Source organism: Ahaetulla prasina, chromosome 14 (assembly GCF_028640845.1).
Source record: "Ahaetulla prasina isolate Xishuangbanna chromosome 14, ASM2864084v1, whole genome shotgun sequence".
In the NCBI taxonomy this organism is placed as follows: domain Eukaryota; kingdom Metazoa; phylum Chordata; class Lepidosauria; order Squamata; family Colubridae; genus Ahaetulla; species Ahaetulla prasina.
Window position 1 is genome coordinate 19,511,464 of NC_080552.1, and position 22,589 is coordinate 19,534,052.

At 41.6% G+C, this 22,589-nt stretch overlaps 1 protein-coding gene across 4 annotated transcripts in view; it reads right to left on the reverse strand.

Annotated features, from left to right (window-relative positions):
• USP22 (ubiquitin specific peptidase 22) overlaps positions 1–22,589 on the reverse strand; it is a 60,060-nt gene that overhangs the window by 963 nt on the left and 36,508 nt on the right. For 2 of the 4 annotated variants that reach the window (XM_058157186.1, XM_058157190.1), the window contains exons 6-13: positions 20,429–20,598; positions 16,855–17,002; positions 13,013–13,118; positions 11,697–11,855; positions 8,784–8,910; positions 4,839–4,930; positions 3,592–3,654; positions 2,506–2,655 (exon numbers count right to left, since the gene is read on the reverse strand). In XM_058157186.1, the coding sequence (XP_058013169.1) occupies positions 2,506–2,655; positions 3,592–3,654; positions 4,839–4,930; positions 8,784–8,910; positions 11,697–11,855; positions 13,013–13,118; positions 16,855–17,002; positions 20,429–20,598 (1,015 nt within the window). The remainder of the gene's footprint in view (positions 1–2,505; positions 2,656–3,591; positions 3,655–4,838; positions 4,931–8,783; positions 8,911–11,696; positions 11,856–13,012; positions 13,119–16,854; positions 17,003–20,428; positions 20,599–22,589) is intronic. The other 2 variants (XM_058157187.1, XM_058157189.1) reach the window with 2 other exon arrangements.

A 22,589-nucleotide genomic window follows, 5' to 3' on the forward strand; every position in this document is an offset into this window, starting at 1 on the left:
GCCGAATCCCACACCTAAAGAACAAACTTGAAGGGGCAAGAATGTAGAGATTCTGCCGGCATTGGGATCCTCAGCAGGGTGGCCTGAGTCGAAAGGGGGCTTCCAGGAGCTTCAGTTTTAGAAGCCTGTAGAGATTCTCAGTCATCCAGATCATGGTTGTCCCAAAGGTGCTTTTTCAACAGGCAAAATGGACTTTCTGATGTGGATGAGTGAGAATCTTCTACAGACTTTTAGATATACAATTTGGGATGAACACTCCTTGAACGGTGTGGGAGTAGGAATGGATTCCCAGGGGGAAAAAGTTCCAGACTACAGGAACCAGGAGCTCCACTCAGGTGACCCTGAGGACACAGATGAACCTCCAAGTAGCCTCAATGACCCTCTGAAAGGATGCAAATGACCAAGCTGTCTGCAAGGAATAGAAATCCTTCCATTCCCCACCATCCAGTCAGAGTCAAAGAAGCTTCTTGGATGAGAAGTGAAACATCTTCAAAAGAAAAAACAAGGAAGTCCAGCTGCCTTCAGTTTTAGAAGTCTGCTGGTCTGCCTGAGCAAATTCCCAAATGTCCCCAAATAGGGAAGGGAAGGGAAGACCCTGGATTAAAACACAGGACTCCAAAGGTTCACTTTTAGGAACGAGGGCCGAAGAGTAAAGCTGCCTTCCCCAAGAGAAGCTCAGAGCATACATTCTAACAACAAATGAATTCTAAGACGCCTGAAATGTTAGTCATATGATGACAACATTTTGTGGGCAACAGTCCACACATTCCACTCCAACAGTCCTTTCCCTATCATTCAGGAAGCGGAGGGGGAAATAGTCTCCCATCCCCCACGTAGCAGAGAACATCACAGAGAAAGGAAGGAAATACAGGTGAAAAAAAATGACCTCTGTATATAGACATTCCTTGGCAATACAGGTAGTCCTTGACTTATGACCACAATTGAGACCAAAATTTCCACTGCTAAGCGAGACAGTTGTTAGGTGAGTTTTGGCCCATTTTATGACCTTTCTTGCCACAGTTGTTAAGTGAATCACTGCAGCTGTTAAAGTTAGTAACATGGTTGTTACATGAACCTGACTTAGCTTGTCAGAAGGTCGCAGAAAGGGATCAAACGATCCCCTGGACAGTCATAAATACCTGCCAGCTGCCAAGCGTCCAAATACTGATCACCTGACCATGGGGATACTGCAGCGGTCGTAAGTGTGAAAAACGTTCAAAAGTCACTTTTATCAGTGCCGCTGTAACTCTGGTCACTAAACAAATGGTTGTAACTCAAGGACTACCTATGCAACCATGTAAGGAGTACTATGACTATAAATAAGGTTTGTATCTCAGGCACCTTGACACTGTACTACGCATATCACACAATTCTCTGCAAAGGTAACCCAAGTAGGGAAATCAGCTTTCACAGACTCTCCCATTTTGTGAAACAAAAACCATCACCACCACCAACAACAAAAACCCCTCCTTTCCTAATACGGTAATACAAAATCCTGGTGAGAATCCCAGAAGCAAAAGGAGAAAGTGGAATAACATTTGGCATCCCTCCCTCCCATCCTTGGGAAACCAGAAAAGCAGCAAAAACTGGTGAGTCAGGCCAAAAGAAGAGCGTTCATTTGCATAACTTATGCAGGCTGCAGAACGGAGCTTTTCAAAGCACAATCTTCAGTGCAATGGTCCCAATGCTTGCTTAGAACAGCATTTCTCAATTTTGGCCATTTTAAGATGTGTGGACTTTAACTCCCAAGATTCCCCAGTCAGCTATGGGATTATGGGAATATAAACTATGCTGGCTGGGGACTCCTGGGAGTTGAAGTCCAATTGAAAAACGTTGGTTTCGAGTAAGGTGCCATTTCTCTCTTTGAGGCCACCCCAAAAACATAGGTCATTTTTTAAAAAAATGTATTATCATCACTGGCTTTGAGATAATCCTCCAGATCAGGGGTGTCAAACTCAAGGCCTGGGGGCCTGATGCGGCCTGTGGGGTGCTTAGATTTGGCCCACGGGGCTGTCCTGGAAACAGCAAAGGACCGGCCCGCAGTGCCTCTGCCAGCAAAAACCGAGCTTGGCGAGCTTCGTTTTCACTGGCAGAGGGTTGCAGGAGGCCATCGCAGCCGAAAACGGAGCTCAGGAGCCCTGGCAGAGCGCTCAGGCTGCCAGAGGCGCCCCTGACATGAGTGATGTCGAGCTGGCCACGCCCACCCCCCCCTCCAAAGTCAAACTCAATTCTGATGCGGCCCTCAATGAAATCGAGTTTGACACCCATGCTCCAGATCAGGGGTCTCCAACCTTAGCAACTTTAAGACTTGTGGACTTCAACTCCCAGAGTTCTGGGAGTTGAAGTCCACAAGTCTTAGAGTTGCCAAGGTTGGAGACCCCTGCTCCAGATCAAAGTAAAATTTTATTTTCACACGTTCCCTCTCGATTTTGCTCCCCTTTTTCTATTTCAATGACACGGTAGGGAGCAAAACCGGCGTTCTGTGTTAAGGGGAGCTTGACATACCCTTCACTGTCTAGTACGTCCTTAATGCTAGCCTTGGTAATAATGGCATCATCACATTTGAACCACTGGTCCCTGTGTTGCCGAATAAAGCTGGTATAATGCCCGCTCTCCAAGGTTCCTTGATGGTTAACTACTGCAAACAAGGAATACCTGTCGGAATGAACAAGCAAAGAGAAAATGGCTTGATTTTTTTAAAACACAGAACCTTTAGCCCCTTCAATAATCAACATTTGGCTAATATGTACTTGTATGTAAGCTGGGCCATCCGAGGTGGAGCTTCCACATGCTACAGGTTATCCTCAATGTACGAGCACAATTGAGCCCCAAAATATCTGCTGCTAGGTTGTTAAGTGAATCTTGCGCCATTTTACGACCTCTCTTGCCACAGTTGTTAAGTGAATCACTGCAGAAGTTAGTCACACGGTGACTAAATAAAGGCCACAAGAGATATGACCCCCCCCAGGACGCTGCAACTGTCATAAATATGAGTCAGTTGCCAAGCCTCTGAAATTTTGACCGTGTTTTAGCTATAGGAATGCTACAACGGTCGTTAAGTTTGAAAAGTGGTCGTAAGTCACTTTTTTCAGTGTCGTTGTAGCTGCAAACGGTCCCTAAGTCAACTGCTGTAAATCGAGGACTACCTATATTATCTAGTATTTCTGAAGAACATCAACGGTGTTTATACATATTACTCTGACTATCAATGCCAATCCAAGCTGTCAAAACATCAGGTGTATTAAGATTTTATTTATTGCATGTATTTGCATGCCGCCCCCTTTACAAAGACTGGGTGGGCTTTGCTAGACCAGTGACTACTTCAATGGGACAAATGAGTAGGTAAAATTTGTGGAGTAGCAAGTCTTTAGAGTAGATAGAAGGAAGGCTGGGGGAATGGTGGAGAGAAGTGGAACGGGAAAGTCACTGTTTGAAGAAGAAGCATTTTGTTCCTGGGCAATTTTTTTTTTCAGCAGTTTAGAACACACAAAAAAAACAACCACCAGGCTACTGGGCTCTGCAAGGCAGCTTTTTATACTGTTTTAAGGGACGTATCTGAGACCAAGAAGCACAGAAGACAAAGCCACCTACTTATTATCACTGTTTAGACTATCTGCTGGTTGCTGGTACTGCCCATTCATTCTGCTCTCTTTACTACAATAAAAACAAACAAACAAACAAAAAACACCATGTTCAGTGTCATTTAAAAAGACAGCGGGTTATCAAGTCGCCCTTTAGTTAACAGACATTTAAAATTTGAAGCGATCTCCTTATTTTCTCGACATTTCCTGAAGAGGAGAAACAAGTGTTTAAGTAAAGTGACAACACTGACATAACTTACCCCTGGCATGAAGAAAACCAGCAAAACACGGAAAGCCACAAAGCAGGAGATTTAAATTACTAGTTTAAGCGTTTACGGCTATTGACAGGGTGAATTCTGAATGCTCTATATGCAGTGACTTTTCTAGAAGTCGTCTTTCTCCAAAGAGAGAAAGGTAAATTTACTTGTCCCTAAATGTATCTTCAAAGCTCCTCTAAACCCACCCACCCCCCATTGCAATTTTTCCAACCTGGGCACCTTCTTGAAAGGTCAATTTCAAATCTCAGCATTTCCTGAGACAAAGGTCATGCTGGCTGGAGAATTCTAGAGAACTTTCGAATGGCTGTTTAAGGAAAAGATTTCCTGCCTTTATTATCACAGCCAAAAGTTTTAAAATGTGAGCGTGTATTTTTTTATACTTGTCTTATATCAGTGGTCAGGCAATAAAGTTGCCATTTTTCTTCTCGGCATAACAATCAAATCAAAAGAAATTGATTGGTTAAATAAAAAGCAAGTATATATATATATATATATATATATATATACACGAAACAAATAATAGCTATATATTATACATTGTATAATAGCAATAGCACTTAGACTTATATACCGCTTCACGGTGCCTGACAGTCCTAAGTGGTTTACAGAGTCAGCCTATGACCCCCAACAATCTGGCTCCTCATTTTACCGACCTCAGAAGGATAGAAGGCTGAATCAACCTGGAGCCGGTCAGGATCGAACTCCTGGCAGTGAGCAGTGAATTAGCCTGCAATACTGCATCCTCACCACTGTGCCACCACGGCTCTATGCACCTTAGAGGGAGGAAGATGGAATCACTCTCTTTTCACTAAAGATACTCCTGCTTAATTTCAATTGTGAAATCCATGCCAGCAAAACCACTGAAAAGAACATCCAATTATAGTCCCCACCTACAAGATGAACTAGACGATTTCTCTGCCCTTTAAACGCTGCCTAAGATATGGAGGGTTTCTCCCCAGAAGAGGTTTCCAGTGCATACCTAGAGGCCATGAATGGTGTCATGTCCAGCTCTAGTGGAAAGGAGACATACGTAGTGATCTTCCGTCTCAGTTTGGCTGAGTGTTCAAACCGCTAGGTAAAAAAAATGGGTAGATCATCAGATTTTTAACTTCCTTAAAGTAACAGCATCTCATCAGAATAGAACGAATAGAATAGAATAGAATAACAGAGTTTTGGAAGGGACCTTGGAGGTCTTCTAGTCCAACCCCCTGCTTAGCCAGGAAACCCTACACCACTTCAGACAAATTGTTATCTAATCTCCTCTTAAAAAGTTCCAGTGTTGGAGCATTCACAACTTCTGGTGGCAAGTTGTTCCACTGATTAATTGTTCTCACTGTCAGGAAATTTCTCCTTAGTTCTAAGTTGCTTCTCTCCTTGATTAGTTTCCACCCATTGCTTCTTGTCCTGCCTTCAGGTGCTTTGGAGAATAGGTTGACTCCCTCTTCTTTGTGACAGCCCCTGAAATATTGGAAGACTGCTATCGTGTCTCCCCTAGTCCTTCTTTTTATTAAACTAGACATATCCAATTCCAGCAACCGTTCTTCATATGTTTTAGTCTCCAGTCTCCTGATTGTCTTTGCTGCTCTTCTCTGCACTCTTTCTAGAGTCTCAACATCTTTTTTACATTGTGGCGACCAAAACTAAGTGCAATATTCCAAGTGTGGCCTTACCAAAGCATTATAAAGTGGTATTAACACTTCACGTGATCTTGATTCTATCCCTCTGTTTATGCTGCCTAGAACTGTGTAGGCTTTTTTGGCAGCTGCAGCACACAGCTGGCTCATATTTAAGTGACAGTCCACTAGGACACCAAGATCCCTCTCACAGTTACCACTATTGAGAAAGTACCACATATACTGTACCTGTGCATTTGGTTTTTCTTGCCTAAAGGTAGAACCTTACTTTTTTCACTATTGAATTTCATGTTGTTAGATAATGAAAGTTAGTTAGCTCGGGTGTAGAAAAACAACTACAGATAGTCCTTGAGGCCCAAACTGCTCAATTGCTAAGCAAGACAGTTGTTAAGCGAGCTATGTCCCATTTTACAACCTTTCTTGCCAAAGTTGTTAAGTGAATAATAATAATAATAATAATAATAATAATAATTATTATTATTATTATTATTATTATTATTATTATTATTATTATTATTATTATTATTAATTGAATTTTTATACCGCCCTTCTCCCGAAGGACTCAGGGCGGTTTACAGCCAAGATAAAAAACGACAACAATATACACATAAAACAATGAATTAAAAAAACTTATTAAACAAATGGCCGAATTAAAACATTAAAATGATAGAACCCCATAAAATTATAAAATCATAACAAATATTAAAATATTAAAACTATTAAAATCCTAAAATCTGGCTTCCCCCGCTGACATTGCTTGTTAGAAGGTTGAAATAGGAGATCGTGTGACCCTGGGACACTGCAACCATCATAAATACGAGTCAAGTTTCCAAACTGGCCAAATTTTGATCATGTGACCATGGAGATGCCGCAACGGCTGTAAGTGTGAAAACTTCCTAAGCCACTTTTTTCAGTGCCCTTGTAACTTCGAATGGTCACTAAATGAATGGTCATAAGTCAAGGACTACCTGTATATGAATACAACAGTGTGTCAGAAGTGAGTGTCTTTTATACAATTTGTATGGTGGCCTACTGTTTCTTCTTTTTAGAACAAAAGAGAGATCGGAATGTACCAGAAAGAGAGGGAAAAAATGTTTTAAAAACAATTCTTTTTCATTCTTGGGGTATTCTAGGATTTTTAGGCGTAGATTCAGCCTGAAACCTTCTTTGTACAAAGTTAGCCTTGAAGTATGCTGTGATTTAAAAAGCAAGACAAATAATATTCTAGGTATCTCACGCTGCCAAGACACAAGTGGCTGGAAAAGATTAATTTCAGAGACAATGGGAAATGTGATAAGCTCCATACTTTTATCATCATCCAAATAAAATGCTATAAGCAGATGTGAACAGGGGGCAGAAAGATTAATGAACTCTTCTTCCGAAAGGCAGCTTTTCTCCAAATTTCTAAAAAACTCTTTGTCCTATTTACCTTTGTAGGTAATTGTACTCCAATTTCAGAAACAGAACAATTCCCTAGCAACAGACGAGGCTTTTTTCCGAGCACGAGAAAAGAAATTACACAGACGAGATAGCCTTTCACATTTTTTTTGGTTTACCATATTACATTATTAACATTGTCAGAAGACACAGCTCTTCATCATGACTCTGATAACAGTTCGGCTATAAATAACGTAGAGCCCCCTATCCATTACTTCAGCTGCCGGAATTTAGCAATATTAGTTCGCTGGCATTTGAACGCTGTTTTGAGGCATTAAATATTTAAAATCTTAATTCTGAACAAACAGGAGGACAGGGTGATTCATGGCAAGAGATCATCCTTTGACATTCAATACAAATGCTGCCTGTTTCCAAAAGATCCTTCTCTGTGTTCACTTTTATGAAATCTAGACATTTGGATATATTAGATACAGCCATTTGTATTTCTCTGCTGTGGAATATGCTGATCATCAAAAGCAAGTCAACTCTGAACCTTGGTGCTCACTGAGCTTGTTTTCTTGCAGATGTTTCATTTCCTAAACTTGGTAACATCATCAGTGCTAGTAGTAAGGAGTGCAATTTGTTGTCAGTTTATATTGTGGCGCCTTGGCCTGTCAGTGTTGCTGGGGATGGTCTTAAGAGATTCTTTGGTTGGGCTTTTTTACTGTTGGCTCTTTGGCTGTTTCTTGATTGGGGTATTGTTTACTTAGTTGTTCTGAAGTTAACCTTAAGAGTTAATCTATCCTGACCTGGGTGCTGATTGCTGGTGGAGAGGTGCTGGGGTTTTTTTGTTCTTTTTTGGGTTGGGTTGATAAGTCTCTTTTGCATAGTCTACAGATTTAATAGTGTCAATGTGTCTACTGATGACTGATTCGTCAAGAGTGCCAGGAGAGCACAAAGGAGCCCTCATGTCAACCCTGAGTTACAAATATCCTCCTTTATTAGCATTTCAGCTCTGTAAGTTTCACAAAAATATTAATCTTCAGCGACCACTGGCTGGTAATCCTGACAAAACCTTTCAAATGCCCGTTGAAGCGCTATCGTAGTTATAGTTAGAATGCTTTGGAAACATATAATGGCAGGCGTTTGAAAGTATGCCTTGATTGAACAGATATCCTCATGGGTATCAAATTACATGGGTCAGCTAGGTTGTGGCACCAGTTCCACAATTGGAGGAGGGCAAATAGTTTAATAGCAGAGACCACTGCAAAAGAACCCACTTCTTCTGAACTATTCTACTATTCTCTAATTCAATTCTTCCGGACAGTTATGGAATCAAGGCTAAAAGTTTTAAGTTCGGCAAGCAACATATAGCTTCATGGATCATATAACAGCAGAGAGTTGGATCTGCAATGTCTATGGAAATCATCCAGGTCATGATTGAACCAAAGGTGCTTTTTTCAAAAGGCAAATGGACTTTCTTGGGGGGTTTTCTTTGAAAACATTTTGCTTCTCAACCAAGAATTTTCTTCTTCAGAACTGGATGGCTTTTTCTCTTTGAAAAACCTTTCGCTTCTCATCCAAATTTCTTCAGAATTGAAGAAGCTTCTTGGACTGGAAGCAAAACATTTTCAAACAAAACAAAAAAACCCCCAAGGAAATCCAGCTGCTTTTTGGAAAAAGCACCTTTGGGACAGAAACTGCAAAATGTTAAACTCCGGATATCTAATCAATCTAGAATTATATTATTCAACAGTCATAAGGTATGTCCCCAAATCTTAAGTGTACACACTCAGTTCAAAACTGAGATCCAGTCTACCCGTGAGATTTAAGATAAAATCCACAAAGTAAAGAAAGTCAACCAATTCCATGGAGGAAGATCCAGTTTCAGGAATCATCATTTAGCAACTCACTTTGAGATGAAAACAAGCCACAATGGGTAGTTTCTTCATAGTGAGCTGTTTGGTAGATTCTTGGTAGCTGTGGCAACCACTACATTTGATTTTGGCACTGCTTCCTAGATGTTCTGGCCTTGTAAACCTGAAAAAAATATGTTTAAAACAGAATGGATAACCAGCACAAGAAACTATTTCAATTTAAATTTCCATTTAGTATCTTTTATGTACAATCTTCAACAAGTTTTACATTTAAAATACTAGTTTCTTCAGAGTTTTTATTCATTTCAAATCCTTTGCTATTGTGTTTCTTGATTTAAAAATAAAACATAAAAATATACGTAACCTATTCAAACTGGTGTTAAAATATTCCTTAAGACATTTCCCACAATCTTTGTTTATGTTCTTAAAGCCAAGCTTACCTGAAAAATATGACAATCAAAATAAACTTGGCTCAGTAGCCAATCTATCACAAAATGGCTAATATGAAGAGATCACCCCAGACGAAACAAAAAAAGGATTTTAAACTTTGATTAGGTAAATAGACCATGGTTTTTTTATGTGCTTAAATATACACAATTGAGGCATTTGTGAGGACAGATTAAAGGTTTTTTCACATAGCTAAAATACAAGATACCTTCCCAAATCTGGAAATTATCTTGGGTGAAATCTAAATGCAAGTTTTTATAATTGCCACCCTTACCTTCCATACTCAAAGAGAACAACTGGTTAAAAAAGGAATATTGAAACCTTGGAATTGTGGAGGCAATGTTTGGGTCAAAACCTCTCTTATTGAAACAGTAAATCCAAATTCTGTACTGAGGCAGTATGTAAGACCAACACTGAACCTTCTTCCACACAAATGAGTTTCCTCCATCCACCAGGAAGATCACTTGGTAACAGGACTTCTACATACGAGGAATTCTTTGCATGGAACAGCCATGACAAATTAGCCATTTGAGAGAGACACACTGCACAGGACTAATCCTCAAGTCTCCACAGAAAGGGTATAGAACTTCTAAATGAATTGTATCTTGTAGCAACTGCGGCTGCTGACTGTAATGGTTACAGCTAAAGACAGCTGGAATCCAGAAGCCTCAAGGTTTTCATATTTGCATCATTTTTTCTTTCAATCTTGCCTAAAACTAAAACAGCTCCAAATTAGCCATCATCCACTTTTGACTTGGAAAAAAAAATGGCCTCCTAAAATCTCTGGAGGGCCAAAACTAACTTGGAATGTGAGATTAACCTCTTCTGAAATTTTCTGCTTGATGCATGTGACAGAATTACTTAGAAAGCAAGATAGTGTATTATCAGCTTTGGTGTTAAGGTAACAAATAAACCCTACATAGTATGAAGCAATAATACAAAAGCATAGCTCTATTGGCATCTATTGTTACTGTATAGTACTTCCATGTTAAAAGAGCAGGTTTAATGGTTATCTCCAGAATTTGTTTAGGGTGGCCACCAAAATATGTATCAGTGGACAGTTACGGAATTAGATAGAAGTTTGATCCAATAGGGCTGTTCCTATGATCTTAATTACTATAATAGTGATAGCTGAATGGATCTGGTTAGCATTATTCTGAAGTTGCTTGCCAGATTCCAAGAAAATGGAAGAATCTTAGGGGGAAGAAACCAATCCATAATCCTAAATAATTTAGTCTCAATGTCCTAATTACAGTGTGGTGATTCAGTGAGTAAAGAAAGATATCCCCATGAGTATCTCCATTTAACTGACCTCAAAGCAGGTAAACAGGTGGCAAACAATTAAAACAGTGAACAGGTAAACAGTTAAAGAGCCGTGGAAATATTTTCAATATTCAATTGAGACTATGGGTAATTACATAGAGGAAAGCCCAGATAGGGACATGAAAAATTTCCCATTCTTGCAAGGAAATGGAGTGTAAATTCTTTGAGGCCCCTCTATCGCAACTGGCCTGTTATCCCATTTGGAGACAAGAAAGTCTGTGCATATTGATTTCTTAATATGGATTTCTGTATACTGTTGTACAAATTCTCCGGCAAATATTTTTTCAATCTTCCTGAAGTAGAGGTGGTTGTGCGATAAATCTATAATCTCTCTGATCTTTTGTGAAGTGACAGTTGCATCAGGTGGAAGGGAAAAAATAGTCTGCTTACTGTGTTTTGAAAGAAGGATGAAACCTGCTGGACATTGCTCATCTGTTGATCTTTCTTGAATTCAGTACTAAGATACATTTCCACATCATATTTTAACAGAACATTCTGTTAAGGACTAGAAGAATTTCTTCTTCGTAAGGCCAACCAACGGCGTCCAAAAACTGGTGAAGCAATGGAGGTTTCCTGCTTTACAATTTTGACTGGCTGCTTCGCTTGGCAATTCCTCTTTTATTTCTCTTCCTTACCTCTAAGAGACTCCACTTCTGTTCACTGAGCAAGGGAGGGATAGGTAAGAGGCCGACTATCCAGAATTAAGGAAAACAAGGATTGTGAACCTGCACCTATGATCTACAGAGATACCGCATATGTAGGTAAGAGTTCAACGACGTTTTATTTAAAATGCCTGTAAGATGAGAGATCAAAGGTGTTTATGTTTATCCTGAGCTTGCCTTGCTTTGCAACATACGAAGCAATACCGTCTACTGTCTAACATAATCAAGGATACACAGTGCTGAAATTTATCATGGGGAAAACTAAACTGAGGGGGTTGTTTGTCTTGGTTACCTACCAGCTTCTATCAAGTTTATGCTATATGCTTATTTTTTGTCCTGGCCTCTTTTCCTACAAGGGAATTGAGTTGCTTGCACGATGATTCAGCAGAAATAATTGCAGACGTGGTGGTGTGTTTTTTTTGCTCCTGGGCCATCTGCCTGCCAATTGCTCATCTGCAGACAGGAGGAGGGAAGGTAAGATTGTGCTCCTTTCTAATGCCAGTCTGCCAGTCTGTACCTTCGCAAGCAGTCTGTGAGGGTGGTGGTTCCTGACACGTGGCTCTCTCCATTCACCACACTGCCATCGCTGCCTGGACTCAGAGGCCAAAACGGGGTGGAGGAACCAGGCAAGTCCAGACTGATGTCCCAGAAGGGGTCTATCGTTGTGGACACACCGCTAGGGAGAGGGGAAAAAAAGAAAGAAAGAATTCAGCCACAGGATTATGTAACGCAATAGTTTGGACAGAAGTGATTGTGGGGTCCTTGGTACTCTCTTGAGCTTAGTGTTTACTTGCATTACCCAACTACCGTATTTTTCAGAGTATAAGACACACCTTTTCCCTCAAAAAAAGAGGGTGAAAATCTGGGTGCGTCTTATTCTCTGAATGTAGCCCCTCCCAGCTTCTCAAACGGAGGTTTCAGAGGCTGAAAAAAGCATCAGAAATGAAGCTTTAGAAAAAAAAGTCCCAAATAGAGCTTCAGAGGCTTTTTTTCTGAAGCTCTGTTTCGGAGGCTTTCAGAGGCAGAAAAAAGTTTTTTCTGGCATGGAGCTTCAGTGCCAGTGACCCCATAGGTCAACCCTGTGTTACAAATATTCTCTTCTATCAGTAACAATCATTTTACCTGTTACAATTGAGAGGACAAAGATAATAAATATTAAGGGGGTATCCCTGCAAATCAAGAGATCCAGAAAATGGTGTGATATTACTTTACAAAATAGTAGGTTCACAAGGGTAAACGCTGAGAGGAAAAACATTCTGGCAACCCTTACATGTTCAAAATGAATGTGCAGAAGTGGACATTGGCACTTCACCTCTAGGGGGTGCTCGCAAAACAGATTTCCAACAAAGAACATTTTAAATTTCTTTAATGGGGACCTTAAAAATATGGAACAAGAGCAGGATGTTAGGGAACGGACAAAATATCAGCCATCAGATATAAACCAACAAGAGGAGTTAATGAAAAGTCCTTATAATTTAACAGTGCAAAATTTGTTTTATGTTCTGGCAGCTCAGGTCTCCCTTTAAAAAAAGCCCATTGGCTGCCCACTTGCTTTATAATCAAGTCCAAGGCTGATTTTAAACTCCTGGTGATGTTTATTTACGAAGAAGATTGCCATCACAACTTCACAAGAAAAAAAAAAAAGGTTGCTTTAATGCAAGAAGGTTTAAGAGCAGTAGGTTAGTTATTACGCAATTAACTTTTTTCTTTATTTCATTCAGGTGCTGACTGAAGTTTTCTGCCTCGGCTCACTCTCTATGTACAACAGGAAGATATCGCCATTTTATTCTCAAGGGGTTGCCCGTTTTTAAAAGACTGGCTCATCATACTCACTGGCAGACCTGACAAGTGACATCAGACTGTAGTCCACCTGTGAAGATTTGGTCTATGATACAGTTACAGTGGTTGGGATTGCTGGCTTTCTTCCCATTATCGTCACCTGAAGAAAAGGAAATAAGCAGACTTTGTTTTCAAGCCTTCTGAATATTCGCATGCAGCCGTGCAGAGAGAACTACGCTCTTTACATACTAAACTATACAGGCAATCCTTGATTTACAATCATTCGTTTAGTGGCCATTCAAAGTTACAATAGCAATAGACTTATATACTGCTTTACAGCCCCCTCTAAGCAGTTTACAGAGTCACCATCTTGCCCCCAACAATCATCTTCTTTTAATGACCCCATAATCCCTTGCAGGGTGGAGTCTGGGCAACTGAAGGAAGCTAGCGGAGTGTTTTAATGGCCGGATGCCCTTCCTGACACCAATGTGAAATTTTGTTCAGCAGATAAATTCTCAGTGTGCCAAGAGAGAGAAATATCTGCCTCTACCTAGGATCGAACTCACAGCCTCCAGATTGTGAGGAGAGAGCTCCACCTCTAGGCCACCGCACCACTCCTTGCCCCCAACAATCTGGGTCCTCAATGATACTGGGGGAAAAAGGGACTTATGTCTGTTTCTGAACAACCACTGTTCGAAATTTGGACACTTGGCAAGTGGCATATATTTCTAACCATTGCAGAGTCCTGGGGTCATGTGGTCAGTTTTTGTGACCCTCTGACAAGCAAAGACAAAGAGATGTCAGAGTCACGTAACATCTTAATTGCTACTAACTTAACTGTAGTGTTTCTGTGGCAAGTAAGGTCATAAAATTGGGTGCGGCTCATTTAACAACTGCCTTGCTTAGCAATGGAGATTGTAGTCCCCATTGCGGTCGTAAGTCAAGGACTGCCTGTAGACCTAAGACTTACTTTTTGCGATATATCTACAAAAATAATGTTCCAAGAGTAAGGAAGTGCATCAGGAACGACAGCTATGAAAAACGCTACTTCTATTTTATTGCTTCGAGTTGGGCTCGGTTGACTGAACCAAGAAAGTGGAGAACTTGATCCAAAATTAGGTATGAGAAACTTCGTGTCATAGGGATCATAATATATCATTATTAAGTGGAAAATTGGCTGGTTCTGCTCTGCCCCAAGGACACCTTCCAGGAGAGGTAGCCCTGCTAGACCAGTAAGCGGCAATGATGATTTAACTGCACTTCGAGGGGTTGAGTAATACATGTAAGTCTTTCCAAGTAAAAATGATTCTTGCTGTTAAGAAAATTACACGTCATTATTCACACTATCTAGCAAAATCACTACCAGTCAAGAAAAGTAGGAAAGGCAGCATTCGCCAATGTTGAGCATTTCATAATTTTGACACACAATGTAATTATTCCAATGTGACTGAAAAGATTGACTAAATTTATATATTTTTTAAAATAGTTATTCTATACTTCATGGGAAATTTCTTAACCGTGACTAGGAGAACACTCGCCCACCCACAAATCCCAGGGAGAGGAATGGAAGTAACCTAAAATCTTGCCAATGTCAACATGACATGACTCTGACTTGGTGTTTTGAGATTAAATATGGCACCACCTTTTTTAGAGCAACTGTCTAATAATTGGGATTTAAACTTTCTGGCTGAGTAAAAGATACATTATTAAATCACTACTGACAACAACAAAAAAAACAGTCTTTCCTGTTTCTTTTATGAAGTCATGAAAAGTTACATGGCTGTGTCATTTTTGGAGAAAGATACATAGCTAAAGGAAAACAAAGAATCTTTTTTTTAAAAAAGGACAAATGTTTAACCCTTGCCTGTAAAATGCATTTCTTTCTATTATTTTTGTCATCTGCTGGTTTCTTCGCATTTTCTCACTGGGCTGCAGGTAACCTCCCTGCTGGATACTCTTAATAGACCACCATTTGCACCCACAGGAGAGTAAGGCTGCTCCCTCTTCAATTACCCAAGTCAATTAGGCTCAATGAGGAGGTGGGGGTCTCTAAAGACTGTTCTGTAAGCTTGTTCACAGCAACACAGGGAGGTTACGACAAACTCACGGGGCTTCCCGTGACATCTGGCAAAATGAAATTACCACCTCCTTGTACCAGTCAATATCTAACATATCAGCAACAGCAAAAAAACGAAGCATAATTGGGCGGAAAGGGAATTCCCAGGGATTGAGCAGTTGCTTCTGCGAGGGGATAAATGCTAGCTCAGAGGAATTACGCCACAGTATACCTGTTCACATTTAGGACATTCGAAGAGGTTTACTTGGGAGTGACAAAAGTCGTACAGGTAGTCCTCAACACATGACCACAATTGAGCCTAAAATTTGTGTTGCTAAACAAGGCAGTTGTTCAGTGAGTTTTGCCCCATGTTACTAACTTCTTAAGGAAGTTCACTTTTTGTGAAGTGAATCTGGCTTCTCCATTGACTTTGCTTGTCAGAAGCTTGCAAAAGGGGATCACATGACCCCGGGACACTGCGACCGTTATAAATGTGAGTTAGTTGCCAACTGGCTGAATTTTGATCACGTGATCGTGGAGGTGCTGTAACAGTTGTAAGTGTGAAAAATGGTCATAGGTCACTTGTCTCAGTGATGTGGTAACAGTGAACGATCACTAAATGAACTTTTGTAAGTTGAGGACTACCTGTATTTAGACTTACTCCTCCTTTCTCATGTTGAAACATACTGTTGTGGTCCGTCAGCAGCCTAAGGAGCTGGCAACGGAGTCGGACAGCGATGAGACTGAGGTGAGGCCAGGGCCATCGGGAAGTGAGGTGCAGACTCCAGAGCCTCCAGAGACTGATAGTAGTGAGGCAGAGGAACAGGAGGAGCCTGGTCCTAATGCACGCATGAGAAGAGCTGCCAGAAGGTAAGAGCAGCTCAAGCAAAGAGGACAACTTAGGAGTAAGGCCAGGAGATGATTGGCCCCTCCCATAAGGCTTAAAACAGACCAGCACCGGTGTTTTGAGCTTTGCCAGAAAACAACGTTGTAGCTGCGTCTTCTGCTTCGTCCTCTGCTTCGTGTACGTTTTTGTTTTTGTGGCTTCTGGACGTTTGCCAGGAAGGGCCTTTGGCAGTTTGCCTAATTGCACTAAGGTTTGGGAGATAACTGAGGAATTTGTGTTGGGAGGCATTTGTTTTACTTTGAGTTGAACGATGCTGGGACTGAAGTAATTCCCATCTGTTCGAATAAAGTTTGTTTTCACACGGACTAAGTTTATTACCACCTACTTGGGCCTGGGTCACAACACATACAAAATCTAACACAACTCAAAATCTGAGGATTTTTTCAGCTATGAGTGAAGATAGTAAGAAAGCCACAATGAAAACGAGTAAGAAGGGAGACGGTTGACTCTAGCCGATTTAAGAAAGACCAAAGAAGAAACCTCCTTCTGATATCCTAGAACTAAATACAGGTAGTCACTTAGGGACTGTTGAAAGTCACCAAAAAAGTGACTCATGATCATTCTTCCACACTTACGACGGTTGCAGCATCCGCATGGTCGTGTGATTTACATTTGGGTGCTTGGCCACTGACTCACATTTATGACGGTGGCAGCGTCCCGGGGGTCACATAATCCTCTTTGGTGACATTTCCTGACAAGCAAAGTCAATGGGGGAGCCAGATTCAATTAACAACGGCGTCACTTACTTAACAACCGCAGTGACTCCCTTAACAAGTGCGGGCGAGAAAAGTCGTAAAGCGGGGCTATAAAACCCACTTAACAAACCGTCTCCCTTAGTGCAACGTAAATGTTGGGCTCAGCTGTGGTCGTTAAGCCGAGGACCGCCTGCAAAGGCTGAGCCTGCAGAGACGCATCAGGGAGTATTAGCCTCACCTTTGCAGTGTCGATGTAGCACATCCAAGGCAGCAATGAGGAACTCGTGGGCATCCTGCTGCTCGTACCCTGCTAAATGCCGTGCGTGTGTCCATACCAGGTGCAATAACCTATATGGAATGTGAGGAGATCGGTGCCCAGAGTAGAACTGTGCCCGGGATTGTGGGGGGGGAGGGGGGAGTCAAAGGGGGGGACAGGAAAGAAAACAAAAGGTTTAGGGGTTTTTTTCCCCCCTTTCTCTAAAGCAGCAAATACATGAAAAAACTTGGTGGAAAGATTAGAATTATTCCCTTAATGTTTGTTTTTTTTATCTTGATTTTGTTATTCTTATAATTAACTTAAAACATCATACACCTTCCTCCTCCTGTTTTCCCCACAACAACCACCCTGTGAGGTGGGCTGGACTGAGAGTGAAGCATTGGGCCAAAGTTACTGTCGTGTCCCACTCCTCCGCTGATGGCCGGGTCAGGGAAATCCGAATCAGGCGTGCCTCTGCAGCTCTGCCAAAGTCCTAGCAAAGTCCTCAGGGCAGGCAGGAGACCAGAAAGTGACTTCAGCAAGATATGTTTAGACTTTGCCTGACTCAGAGAATGCCAGAAAGCAGATCCTTTATATAGGCCATGGGGTGTGGCTCCATGACTCAGCACTTATCCAGGCCTGCCCCTCCCTTCCTTCTGTCGCCGCCGCCTATCAATTCTTCTGAAGCGAGGGTCACTCCAGTCTGCAGCTGTTGGTAATTGACCTCCCTCAGGCTCACATGCTGTGGGGGAGGGGGAGGGGTCTAGTTGCTCCGTTTGCCTGGGCATGGAGCCAGAGCTGGGGGCTGGAGGTATTTCTTCCTCTTCAGCCTGTCTGGGCATGGAGCCAGGGCTGGGGCCGGGAGGCATACTAGGACATTCCTCCGTGTTCGGAAGCAGATAAGAAGGCCCCGGCTGAGGTGAGATTGGACGAGACACAACAGTTACCCAGCTGGCTTTCATGCCTAAGGTGGGACTAGAATTCACTGTCAAACTGGCGATTGGCCCAACATCACCCAGACGGATTTCAAATCTAAGACGGGACTAGAATTCACAATCTCCTGGTTTCTAGTTTGGTGTCTTAACCGCTAGATCAAACTGGCTGATATGTATATTATTAGAAATTGAATCCAAACACTTTATAGGTGTATCAGACCAATATGTTATCCAGAATTTACGGTAGGGAGCAGTGATGGGATTCAATTATTTTTACTACCGGTTCTGTGGGCATGGCTTGGTGGGTGTGGCTTGGTGGGCATGGCAGGGGAAGGATACTGCAAAATCCCCATTCCCTCCTGATAAAATGATACTCCCAATAAGCAGGGATGGGGGGGGGGCAGCCAGAGGTGGTATTTACCAGTTCTCCAAACTACTCAAAATTTCTGCTACTGGTTCTCCAGAACTAGTCAGAACTTGCTGAATACCACCTCTGTTAGGGAACATCTTTCCTAAGTTTACAGATTTTTACACACATCGTATTATACATCTGGGAGGAAAATTCTTTTCCTTGCTGTGCTAGAGTTTTGCTGGCTTGAAACCACACTGCAGCAATGCAACAATGCACAAATGCCTTTTTATATTCTGAAGGATCGATAAACAATCCTAGGATGACAAACAGGAATGGCACACAGACCAGAGAGCCTGAGCATAACTGAAATCTGCTGATACAACAATTGTGACACTATAATTCAGAGAACCGCAGCAATAAAACTTCTCCCTTCTTACAATTAGTTCTGGAATTATCCAATTACTCTACCCAGTGGTACTTTCCATAATTACTTCACTGGGCCTCTTGATATGTATTCCTCAGCGTTTCATTAAAAAGAGGGGGGGGGAACTTTCTCAAACTACCTCTTATGTTAAACCATTTGGTCAGCCGGTTCAGACCGGTTCTGGTGAACCGGTAGCGGAAATTTTGTGTAGTTCGGAAAACTGGCAAAAACCACCTCTGATTGGCTCTGCCCCCACCTGCCCCGCCCCTTCCAGGAGTCTTCCCCCCGCGCCCCGTTTTGGTTCCCAGGGAGCCAAAGTGCAGGGAGACTTAGCCTGTAAGGTTGGGGCACACAATCAATCTATTGGCTGCCTCCCTGTCGATCGGCTGGGTCTTCTTTTGTTGCCCTGCACAGTGAGAACAGAGCTGGAAAGCAGGTTAGTGGGGTGGGGAGGGAATGGGGATTTTGCAATATCCTTTCCCTGCCGCACCCACAAAGCCACACCCACAGAACCGGTCGTAAACAAATTTTAATCCCACCACTGAACAAGAGACTTTTTAACCAACAGACCTGCAGGGACAGAGTGTTAAGTTCGGCTGTCTGTGCAACTCTAGCACCTCAGCATTTCAACTCATCCACAGTTTCAAAGGGCTTTAGAAAAAAGGTCTGTATGTACGTAGGCTGGGCTAGGAAATGCTTTGAATTCAATTTAGAAGAGATACTTCAGAAGACACGGCAGCACGAAGGCACACATGAAATGAAGACCTAACTCCTTTTGGGAAAAGTTGCTGATGGTGGAAGAGATGGAAGAAAAGTGAACAAGAGGATAAGGCAACTCAGTTACAGTGTTGTGGTCCGTCAGCAGCCTACGGAGCTGGCAACGGAATCGGACAGCGATGAGGCTGAGGTGAGGCCAGGGCCATCGGGGAGTAAGGTGCGGACTCCAGAGCCTCCAGAGGCTGACAGTAGTGAGGCAGAGGAACAGGAGGAGCCTGTTCCTAATGCACGCATGAGAAGAGCTGCCAGAAGGCAAGAACAGCTCAAGCAGAGAGGACAATTTGGGAGTAGGGCCAGGAAATGATTGGCCTCTCCCATAAGGCTTAAAACAGACCAGCACCGGCATTTCAGCTTTGCCGGAAAACAACGTTGTAGCTGCGTCTTCTGCTTCATCTTCTGCTTCGTCTATGTCTTTGTTTTTGTGGCTTCTGGACATTTGCCAGGAAAGGCCTTTGGCAGTTTGCCTAATTGGACTAAGGTTTGTGAGATAACTGAGGAATTTGTATTGGAAGGCATTTATATTACTTTGAGTTGAACGATGCTGGGAATGAAGTAATTCCCAGCTGTTCAAATAAAGTTTGTTTTTTTCATGGACTAAGTTTATTACTACCTACTTGGGCACAACATACATACAGTGACAATGGACGCCACGCTGTAAGACCCCGTTAGGGAAGGAATGTCATGGAGAAAACCTATCTATGAGGTTGCTAATACTGACCTATGTGTTCTGACCCAGCCTTGTCTGATTCTGCTGCTAGCTCTGCTGGCAGCCGACGGGCCACAACACTGTGTTATAATCGATCAGAATCAGCTGACCCTACTGAAAATATATTTTCAAACCAATCTGCCAACCTGAAGTTGCATCCATGATTACTTTAAACCGATAAGAACAAATTATGGGTGATCATTCTATCGTCAACACCCATGGCACCTTGCAAATGGGAGCATATGGAAGAGGAAATGAAGGAAGCCTAAAATATTAAGGAGAGCGATCTCTCTGGTTGCCTCTTACATACCGCAAAGATGAAAGTGTGACACTCTCAACAATGGTGCAAAGGGTCAACTTACCTCCTGAAAAAGCGTAGACATTTCACAGACCAGACACGAGCTGGGGCTTTGCATTTCACATTTGTGTCTGTCGGAGAGGAAGAAATCTCGCAGCAGTGGAGTGTGAGTAAGTGCTTGGACAATACAGTTCATAAAACATGTGTTCCCAAGATTAATTAGCCCCCGTAGACCTGTATAAAAAGGAAACAAAAAGAGGACAAGTGAACTGTGGTTCAGTTTCACACAACTGGAAGTCAGCTCAGCTCAGCTCAAACTTTCAATCACCGCAAAACCAATTTCTAATCTTAATTATTACTTCTTTTGTATTTTGTTCATCTCCTTCCACTTTAGCTTTTAAATGTTATAATAACCAAATGGCTTGAATACACCTGGCAACCTGAATAGGTATTGTGATTCCCCACCCCACCCCAAAAAATGCGGGCATCTCATGTGTAACAAGAATTTACTTTCACTGCTGAGCAAAAGCACCTAGGGCTCACTGTAGCATGTTTAAAACTAGAGCTTCTTAAATCTTTATCACTATGAGGTACTGAAGACTTGAGCCCCCTAAAAATACTACAGAAAGCTAAGCTTGGCAGTCCATATTTGCATACTAGAGGGAAGATCAAAGCATGTACTGTGGAACTCAATTCCTGGTTCAACCACAATCCCCATCATAATAACCACATCTTGGTAGGAAACTATAGCAGTTACAAGCCATCATTTGGATCTTAAATTTTTTTCCCCTCCCCTGTAAAGTAATACAGAAAAGAATGAAAGCTCCAGAACATCAACAAAACTGAAAACAGCTTTCAGCGTATTCACTTTCATAAATATTTTCATCCAAGATCCCTACCAGCAGCACCAATGCTAGTAGGGGTTTCTGGGAATTGGAACCCTACATATGTAGAAAGCATGAAGTTTGGTGAAGGGTAGTTTTAAAGCATTGACTGGAGAAACAAAATATAAATTCACGCATTTGTTCTGGGAATGAAAGTAAAGGGACTTCGACTTAAATCAGGAAGGTAACAAAATATTTGGACTTTATTACAGCTGAATTTCTCTCCTTAAACACATGAAACAGAAAACACTAATCAGGGTATTAGTAGACATAGCTGACCAGCTTGAAGACTGGCAAATTCTTACCTCTCCAAAGCAATAGCACTAAAATTCTGAGATGGCTCATAATATTAAATGGCCTTGTATATGCAGAAATATTTCTGAACAGCCTTTCATCTTCCTTTCCCAAGCAGGTATGTGTTTCTGTTGCTAGGATACCGCAGACTAAGAACAGTGAATCACTATACTGGACAACCTATTAAGTATTGATACGGAAGCCGTCCTAAAATCACTGGCATTAACACAACGCTATCATCTTATCAGCCCAACAAGCTATTTCTTATTTTCAACAAGAAATGGCTTTGCTTAACTTTTATCTAAGCATTTAATTCTTATTACAAGCTCAGTAAATACTGAGAATGCCTTTTAGTTCATGAATGGAATCTATCATATTTAGAAAGTGTGCAGCACTAGACATAGTATGCTGTGAATTTGTGGCTAATTGTACAGAGGCAGAAATCAAGAAACTGTGTGTTAAAAGCAAAAAGTAATGCTATCTCTTTATTAACCAGCCCAAATTCCCAAACAAGAAGCAATTCAAAATACATTATACAAGGCAAGACACAAGTTTATCACTTAATACATTTTGCTTACTGGCAGTAACTCTGGAAAATATATTTGAATAAAGGAACAAGGACAAGGCTTATTTATTTCTTTTAACAGCACAGGTACGACTACAATTCTGGGTTCTATGTTTGGACTGCAGTGTGTATTGTAGACAAGTGCACACAAAAAGAAACAAATATCCTTGCCACCAATGAAAAAGCATTGCCACAAACGAGGCTGTTGTAACTGCAACTCAGGCATAACTACTATAGTTTTAGTATCACCGATTTCAGTTACGAGTCTCTGATGATGGGAATTGGTGGAAGAAACAACAAAAGACAACAGAAGTAAGACAAGGTTTAATATGAAGGTTAATGGCAGACTATGTCAAATGATTTCTGATTTAAGAAATAGAGATGAGATAGAGAAGAAGAAAATATAAGATAATAGAGAAGGACAACTGCATTTTTAGCCTTGTTAACTTACAACTGCAAGTATGTAAAAAAAAACCTGATCA